The 9,963-nt window shown below is 26.4% G+C and overlaps 1 protein-coding gene across 1 annotated transcript; it reads right to left on the reverse strand.

Moving 5' to 3' along the window:
* Nucleotides 1–1,376: 1,376 nt before the first annotated feature.
* On the reverse strand, nucleotides 1,377–3,753 carry LOC109816459 (bidirectional sugar transporter N3). Its single transcript, XM_020381489.3, has 6 exons — nucleotides 3,591–3,753; nucleotides 3,415–3,451; nucleotides 3,107–3,317; nucleotides 2,806–2,970; nucleotides 2,149–2,268; nucleotides 1,377–1,961 (listed from the first exon to the last, which is right to left on the reverse strand). The coding sequence occupies exons 1-6, from the start codon at nucleotides 3,631–3,633 to the stop codon at nucleotides 1,644–1,646; spliced, it is 894 nt and encodes a 297-aa protein (XP_020237078.1). The 5' UTR covers nucleotides 3,634–3,753; the 3' UTR covers nucleotides 1,377–1,643.
* Between the last annotated feature and the right edge of the window lie 6,210 nt (nucleotides 3,754–9,963).

Below are 9,963 nucleotides of genomic sequence, written 5' to 3' on the forward strand. Positions count from 1 at the left end.
CTTTCAGGACCACCTTTATATATATATATATATATATATATATATATATATACTGTGTATTCTACACTATACATGCTCTTATCCATATCTATTTTCCCATCTTATATATTATCCATATCCAATCATTTTCTGCTTAAGCCAGAGTTCAAATTTGTCCCTTTATTTTCATTTTGCCTTTTCTTTTCAGAATCTTAATTGGGACATCTGAGCCTAAAACGTTTTCTGTTTTTTTTTTCTTCTTTAATTTTTATTTTACTTTCTTTTTCAGCTTATTAAATTACATTTCAGGCCATTTAGGATTAGGTAGGCTCAGCTGTTACCTTTAATTTTATTCCTATTTTATTTTAAGTTTTGTACTTTGGGCTTTTAAAGCCCATTCTGAAAATAAACGATCAAAGTTAGGAAAATACAATTAAAATTATAATAGGTCAAGCAACTCGGTTGTAGGCCCATTTATTTAATAAAAAAAAAGTCAATTTCATTTAAAATTATAATAGTACAAACAATTTTTTTTTATAATTTACATATTAATAATAATAAATTATAGAAGGAAAAAAAATATGTTAAAAACAAATAAAAAAGAAACGAGAAAAAAATATGATTATTTTCTTAAGTTTATTGAAAAATCCATTGAAATGTTAATAGTTTCTACACATTCTTGTACAAATTTTATTTTTTATAAATTCACAAAAATAATTTACAAATAATTTTTTTTTTATTTTTTATTAAATAGAAGATAATAGTATGAAAGTCGTAAAAAAAAATTAATGAGTATATCAGTAAAGTAGGAAAAAGATGTCTTATTCTCATAAAAATAATCAAGAAAATGATTAATATTTGAAAAATATCATTCAACATTTAAAATTACATATGAGAGATTATATCAATAAAATTATCATATTTAATTTTTATATTATAATTAATTTTAACCCCTCTATTTTTTTTTCAAGCTCCCCTGTTGAATCCCATGTTAACCACCCAAATCTCCTTTTCATTGGGTAAACCTTAATAGGTTAGATTTTTATACACCATATGCATCATTACCGTGATTTATGACATCAAGTAATTTTAGCTAAACAAATTTTATCCACAAATATGAAGATGCGAAATACTAGCGATACATTTTTTTAAAAATCTTAATTAACTATAAAAAAAAATATCTGAAAGAGTGTTTAAAATATGTAATTAAACCAATTAACCTAGAGATAGGAGATTTGGAGTAATATAGATAAAATAAAAAAAATAAAAAAAATTGTTTGAACTGAGTCTTGTGTGAGTGTGAGAGTGAGACAAACATTTCTATAGGTAGAAGCATACTCAACATTATGTATTCATTCTGATTCAATCAGTTCGTGGGATAGCTCCTTGCAATAAGATTTGGGGACAACTTGTGTGAACTTATTATTTTATATTCGGTGCTTAATAACACACAAAAAAGAAGAAGCAGAAATTACATTAAAAAAAGAAACTAATGACAAGGCAAAGAGATAAAGACATAGATATCGATCTATAGTGCATAATTGATCATATCGTCTCTGCCCCTCGAACCCTTTCGAGATTTCAGACGAATTTGAACAACATACGGTGGCAGAGAGAGAGAGAGAGAGAAAGAGGCATGACACGTGCACATGTATATCCCTTCCTTATGTTGTTACACGTAGCTGAGTTCCTTCCCTTGTTTTGTTGCTATTATTGTTGAGTTGTGTTTGGTCACGAGCGTTAACAACTTGCTCCTGTTTTTTCTCTATTTTCTCAACGTGCTTCTCTTCCTTCTTCTCTCCAAGCTCGATATCAACCAGTCCACTCCCATCACTCGCAGTAGTGTTAGCGTTTTCGTCATTGTTGGTAACATCGTCTTTCTGTTCTGGCACCTTTTCATCCTTCACGGGCTTGTTCTTTCTGTATATTAAGTAGAGCACTATCTGAATTGTTCCAAATGTCACACCCACAAAGTTCGGAAGCTGTATCAAGAGAAAGAACATTTTATTATTTATTGTTTATCAATAATTTTGAAATTAAAAACCAACCATATATAATATTAATATATATATATATATATATATATATATATATATATATATATATATATATATATAGCATATCCCTGAAATAATCTAAATGGCTTGTTGGATTGATTTCAGTACTTACTGTAACATAGATGTCCCTCAGGAGAATACCGTATGCCATCCACATAATTGCACTTACTGTGAGGAGGAGTGAGAGAGTGATCGGCATGAACTCAACACTTTTGGTGCGAATAACCACTTTCTGAAATTCAACAAGTTCAACCATGCATGCAGCATGTTGATTACTGATTACTACCAATAAATGTTGTTTGCATATTATCTATATTTTGTATCAAATCAAGTAAAATTTATTGATTATTATGTAATATATATAAATATTTTTAATAACATTTATAACTAATCAAATATATTTTAATTATTTTTAAAAATTGTGATTAATTTTCTATCTACCAAACACTTTCTAAAAGAGAAAGATAAACAGTGTTTAACAAAAATATTCAGCATCACTAATTTTCAATTTTGGTAAATACTTGTAAGAAAAATATTAGAATATATAAATTGAATTGAGTTTTTTTCATAAGTTAAAATTAAACTTATCAAATCAAGTTTTAAAAGAAGTTAAATTTGAAATTAAACTTCTATAAAAGTAAAATAATAAGAGAGAAATTAAATTTATTTTACCATCTTAATTTTTTTTTTTTATATAGGGTTAGTTGAAAAGTTTTAACTTAAAAGCTTAATCAAAATTTTAACTCAAACTAGTGTTGTATATACTCACAATAATGCTCAGAGGTGCTGCAAACACACTGGTAGAAAGGACAACACAAATCCATCCAAGAAGCTCGATACGTGCTGTGCGTTCTTTTGCTAGAACGTGGGTGAGAAGAATAACCAAGAAAATCACCCCAACGTTGAACAAGAAAATCATCTTCAAGGTAAAGTACTGCGAATCCAATCATAGTCTCAAATTAATTATATTGGTCATATATATGAAAAATTAATGACAGAGACATTGTAAGTGTCCTATATAATTATAATTCACCTATAGCATCAACATAAATTTATGTATACTTACTCACCCTTGCTTTCTTGGGGCAATAAGTGATATAGATGACAAGGTAAACTGTCTCAATGAAACATCCGAATGCATTGATGGTGATGAGAAGTATTTCGCCCGTCTTTATGTAGGCATAAAAAATCCAAAGCATTGAAGTGAAGAGTGCAGCCACATAAGGAAGTGATTGGAAACCTTCCGTGGTTTTCTTCTTACAAACTCTATAAAATGTTGGTCTGCAAAACAAGCATGCAATGCAAGTGACTCAATAATTTGATCTCTCAACTAGTACTAGTTACGCGTCATCATAATAAATGAACAAGCGTCACTTACACTGGTGCTAGAAAGCAACAGAAGGAGACAAGGTTCCCTACAAACAACGTTCACAAAGAAAGAAAATCATATCAGTTCATCTCTCGAGACACATAAGCGAAGAAAACGCAAATTTTCATCACTAAATTTGGTCATTCATTAGTAGAGATGTGAATTAGCTTAATGTGTAGAGATACCTAGAAGTCCAGCAGCAAAAATCAAACGAGGGTCGTGAGTCATGGTTTCAGAATATGATAAATATTCCCTCGATTGAAAAAAGAGAGAAGAGAAAAGAAGGAAGGTTTGAAGGGAAGGTAGCTCTAGCTAGCTTTGTGTTATTAAGACCCTTGCCACGGAAGAAAAGGGAATGAAGATCCCTTATATATAGTGAGATAGTGAACCACATTATGCAACCATGAATTCAATGAATGATATTGTGAGGCATGCATGTAATTTTGGGTGCCAACTCAACCCATTATTATTGTATCTAGTTGGTGTGATGTAGCTCTTTAATTAATACTCGGCCCGACCCTTTCCTTATTATAACATTTTTTTTAATATTTACGTCTGAAAATGCCTTCTCCTGATATCATTTATGTTTTCCAACGCCTCACTGTTTCCACTCGCACGTGACTCATCTCTATTATTTGCCCTCTCATTCCCCTTTCAACAAGTCTCACTCATTTTATTGCTTGTGTTGGTGTGGAACCTCAATATTTTGATGCGCAATACGCCGCCAAAGATCCCTTGCTGTTGCTGATTCACACCACCATTATTAATGCTACAATTAGGTCACCAAATTTTCATGAGCTGGAGATAAGAACGAGACACGTGTCACAATGAGGTGATCACCCATCCACTGTTGCATTACAACAAGTTGGAGTGTATTACTAGAATTTGGATGATTTGCTGATACAACAGTAATGATATATATTATCAAAAATAAAAAGTGTTCAATATTTCTAATCTTGAAAAATTTTAGAAGTGTTGTTCAATACTTTTATCTAAAAAAAATATTTGTTTTAGAATTATTATTCTTGATATTGAACCATTAAATTATAGGATATATTGTTTTATTAAAAAGACACAGACACAAAGTTTCAATGCAATCAATAGTTTATAGAAAATAATAGTGATAAATTTATGTTGTTTCTGTCTAAATTAGGATTATAACTTGCTATACAAGAAGGGAAGATCCAGATGCTTAGAGATATTTATTTCTTTCCACGTAAATCCAACTCAACACTATCTGGATGGTATAGTTTTTGACTGTGACACGTGACGGTGGAATTTGAAGTTCTCCTCGTGATTAACTTAAATGTGTCTCCTTTGGTAGATTCACCTTGTGATATGATGACAAAATATCTACCGGCTTCATAATAATATGTGCATGTGAATTCTATTTTCTTTAGAGTTGTATTCTGTTTTATAATATATTATACAGATGATTACTTTTATATTTTTCCATTACATCGTATTTTATCTTACACATTTTTTTCCTCTCTTCCAATATCTTATTTGAAGAAGAAAAAAATAATGAAAAAGTACAATTTCCCGTTCTACTTATACAATTTTAACTAGCTTAATTACTTAGACAATATACAAGGCTTGAGTTTTAAATCAACCTTTGTGTGGGCATATATTTATCTAATAATATAAAAGTGTGAGTTTGTGGAGTTTAGGTTGAGTGGTTTATGAGTCCCAAAGGTTTGTGTCCCATACATTCGCAATCCGCTCATTTATATACTCTTATATCTGCTTTTAACTCGTTAATGTGGGACTTAAAATATCAAAATTACGTAAGGCATTATAGAAAGAAAACATGGTGTATGTCCGTGCACGTGATGCCGTTATTAAATGTTTATTTTTTCATAATTATTGATGTTTTACAGTTAATATGTTTTTTTCATAATAAGTACCGTATGGTGTATAGAAAAATTTGAAAGTAAACATTATAGTAGTTTTTTTAATATAATATTAATCACTTATTTTTATTTTTATAGCTTAAAAATATTTTTAAAAATTGTTGTAATAAAATTAATAATTAAGAATAATTAAATAAGTCAATTCATCTTGTCCTATAAAATAAACCAACTCATGTATGCATAGTCCTAAAAATTGGATTTAATTGATTGATTTGATCAGAATCAATCATATTGATCTTAAAAATAGTTTTGTAGCAAATCAATAAAATAAAAAAATCAGTAAGACGATTTAGAACCTGTCAAAACAGGTAAAATCGATTGAACTGATTTAATTAAAAAATATATTTTATTTTTAAAATTTAATTTAAAATATTTTTAATAAAAATACATATTTAAATAAGATAAACTATTTTTAATACTTATATTATAAATATAGTATAATTATTTATGTCAATTTACTATTTTTAATATCTTTACTTTTTATAATTTATATTATATTAAATTGTTATCCTTTTATTTTAAATATAAATTTGTTATTATTAATGGATATTGTTATGTGTTATTAAAATTTAAAATTAAATATTATATTAGATTAAATCCAAAGAATTTATAGTTAATTTTTTATTTTAATTTTTAGTTTTATGAAATTATTATATTACATTTATTGAATATTATTTTTGTATTGATAATGATAATAATAATAGTTATTTTATTAATATTAGTTTGATGATAATTGAATCATAAGTCTTTGAATTAGTGTTTAGTATAGACCGATTTAATAACCAATTCAGTTTTAAAAAATATTGTATAAGAGAAGTAGGTCAATAAGTTTTTAACTCATCTTAACAATAAATTTGCAACTCAATTAGCTCAACAGTTAAAAAATAAATACACTAACTTAAATTTTGAATAATAGTTTATTTAAACATAATAAATTAAATAAAAATCATAGAAAATTAATAACATGATTGTTCGCACTTAGTTAACATTTATATATGGTTATATATATTATAATACGAAACATTAATCCAAAAGAGTAAAAAATGATACTATTGTTTTATTTAAATTTTGTATATTAATATAGTAAAGTGAAAGTCAATCATAAAAAATAAAGTAACATAATATAATGATAATTAAAAAAAAAAAAAACGAGTTGGTGAGTTCATCTATCTTACATTTAGCCCGTTTCCTTTTTAGGTCAGGGGTTGATTAATTGGAAATCTCAACCCGTTACAAAAAATTGGAGAAAAAAAAACACATTAGTCAGATTCTTTTATTTATATATATAACCAATCCATTTCACTACCTTTTCTTTGGTAGAGAGATAGGCATTTTAAGAAATACTAAATATTATTCAAAAACTAGTAAATTTAATTTTAAAATTACTCATTTAATATTTATTATTAGAATAGTTGTGGAGTATGACCTAATTATTAAATATGAATATATGTCAAAAATAATAATTCATGAAACTTAAAATTTATAAAACTTCAATAATTTAAAATACTAAGCATCGATAATTTTGGGGAAAAAAGTTTTTTTTGTTTATAACTAATCGATCTAAGATTAAAAACTACATTGGTCCTATAATTTACTAAAAAATTCTTTTAGTTTTTATAATTTTTTTTAAAATAATGAAATAGTTTTGCTTTTTCATTAGTTTTTGACATTAAAAATTACCAAGAGTTATTAATGACAATTGTTGACATTTACATAATTTTTTACATAAATAATACTATTTTTAAAAAAAATTATCTAAATAGTAATTGTGCAAATTTATTTCTCCAGCTAGCATCATTTACTGTTCACGTTCAAAACGGACCATTCTGAAATCAGAACGGGCCGTTCCGGATTAAAAAATAACACATGAAAAACAGATCAGAATGGGTCGTTCCAAAAATTAACACATAAAAAGTGGAAACAGAACAGGCCGTTCTGTCCTATAAATAAATTTTTTTTGTTTGATTTTCACTTATGAAATACCAAAACTAAGAAACTACTATCAAGTGATTAAATTTATTGAATATTAACATTATAAATATAACTAAATAAATTTATTAAAATTCATTACAACAATAAAGATCAATGGTGGCGAAAACTGAATTCATGACCAATATTTGGATATGTCTTCCTAGTGTGACCAGGGGTGTGACAATAGGAACAATTTTTTACATGATTATATTGTTCTCTAATGTCTATCTCTGTTCTAATCTTGCTAACTTTGGCTGACCTTTGAAAGTTCTCTTGAGTTCTGGATTTTGCCACAAAGTTAAAAGAAACGCAACATTCGAGAAAAGTTTGACCCGCTAGGAGATTTATAATAAGGCTAAATGAAATGTGGTATGATTGCAGCAAGTTCTAGAAAGGTATACGAAGGACAGTTTGGAGAGCTCCGACATGAAGATTATTGACCTACTTACATTGGTCCAACTTTGTGGCCAAATCCATAACTCAAACAAACTTTCAAGGGTTGGTCAAAGTCCAGCAGAATTAAAACAGAGATGGACATTAGAGAATAACATAATCAGTTTCTGCCACCATTGATCTTTATTGTTGTATTGAATTTTAATAAATTTGTTTAGATATATTTATAATGTTAATATTCAATAAATTTAATTATTTGATGTTAGTTTTTGAGTTTTGGTATTTGATAAGTGAAAATTGAAAAAAAAAAATTTATTTGTAGGTCAGAACGACCCATTATGATTCCTCTTTTTATGTGTTAATTTTGATTTTGGAACGGCCCATTCCGAAATTGAACAGTAAATGATTCTAATTTGGGAAATAAATTTGCACAGTTGATATTTGGATAAATTTTTTTTAAAATAGTATTATTTGAGTAAAAAAAACTCATATTTACAAGTGTCACATCATAAAATAAACCACGTCATCAAAAGTGCTCCATCAATAAAGACTAAAAATAAAAAGAATTATAAAGATCATACGAAAATAATTATAAATACCTAAAGAAAAAGCAATATATTTGCTGTGCAACAAAAAAATGTATTTAAACTTTAAATTAAACATTAATATAAAATAAATACTTGAATATTAAATTGACTTCTATAAATTTGAGTCTGATTATCTAATTCATAATTTCAAAAATTGACTTGGGTCTGATTTTTGTTACGTACGATCTAAAGTTTAAAACTTAATTTGTCTTATTTGAATATTAGGTTTCATATAATATATTATAATGGTAGCACCATGATATTTTGTATGCTTTTGATTTTTAGTAATGAACTAAGTCACCCTTAAATAAGATGTTTTGCCTACACCAAAAATTAAGATAATATAATCACCCATTATAACCAATGAGATCCACCCATCCAAACATATTTTCTAATCATGATTGCAACGACGAGCTAGGCGAAGTTGTTTGGTTCTAGCTGTCTTTTAAATGTGCAGTCATACATATATACATATTAATATCGTTCACTTAAACAAACTTGAACTATTTAAAAAATAATAATTTTGATTTAGCTTGGCCTGTTTAAATTAAAGGTCTATAGAGGTAAAAACATGCACGTTGATCTATCAAGGATATGTCATAAAAATATTAGTTAATGGAGTAGGTCAAATACATGTAGTAGTCTCTTGTTACTTCTTTCATTAGATAAATGTTTGTCATATAATTGTTTTCATATTTATACAGGTATATGTTAAGTAAATTTTTACATTTTTTTTCTATATTAAAAGGTATACGTAGATATTTATTTAAAATAACTTATAAATAATTTTTAAAAAATAATTTATATGTATTCTAATAATCTATTTAAAAATTATAACTAAAATATAAAACTTCACTTATTTAAATATTATACATAATTTTACTAATCAAGATTCTTTAATTTAAAAATTAAATTTAATTGTTAAATTACTTCATTCCAATAAGTTCAAACAAATTTAATAAACTAAAAAAAATTTAATTCTACAATTCCAAATAAAATTTAAAAAATTATAATATTTCAATCTTAGTCTAAATAAAATAAATTTAAGTAGTATCAAATTTTCACTTAACATGTGTTATATACTTTTTAAAAAAAAGTAATTTTATTATAACAAGTATTTAATAAATATTTGCAAACAAATGCCTTAATATTTATCCCCTTCTCCATTTATTATCAGTTACAAATATATTTATTTAAATTATTGATGGTAACAATTTAAATATTCATTTATTTTTCATTACAAATTTTAATTAATATTCACGAGTATGAATATTTTTGTGTGCTAACCTTCAAACAAATTAAATTAGAACTTAAAAATTAACATGTCATTTTTCTTTTTAATCCTTTATAAATTATTTATATTCTTTTGGTATGTATTATATTTATTAATTTTTTGTCTTAAGTCTCCGTAAATTATTTTTTTCAGTCCTTAATAACCTAACATTGATGACTTACAGTTACTGGTATGTCAATATCGTTAATCATGCTTGTTAAATATCTTTAAAAAAAAACGTTTTCTAAATTTTTTCTTAAATATATAGGAATTAAATAAATTATAAGATAACAATATATTTAACAACGTTTCTGGCGGCGCCCCCTCCTCAGACTTCTCTGCCACTATTCAAAGTCCAATTTTTTTTTACCTGCTTTCTAAACGATAGTTACAACCACAAATCACAATGGAAGTCCCCGTC

The sequence above is a fragment of the Cajanus cajan genome, chromosome 2, assembly GCF_000230855.2.
Source record: "Cajanus cajan strain Asha chromosome 2, NIPB_CcT2T_4, whole genome shotgun sequence".
NCBI lineage: Eukaryota > Viridiplantae > Streptophyta > Magnoliopsida > Fabales > Fabaceae > Cajanus > Cajanus cajan.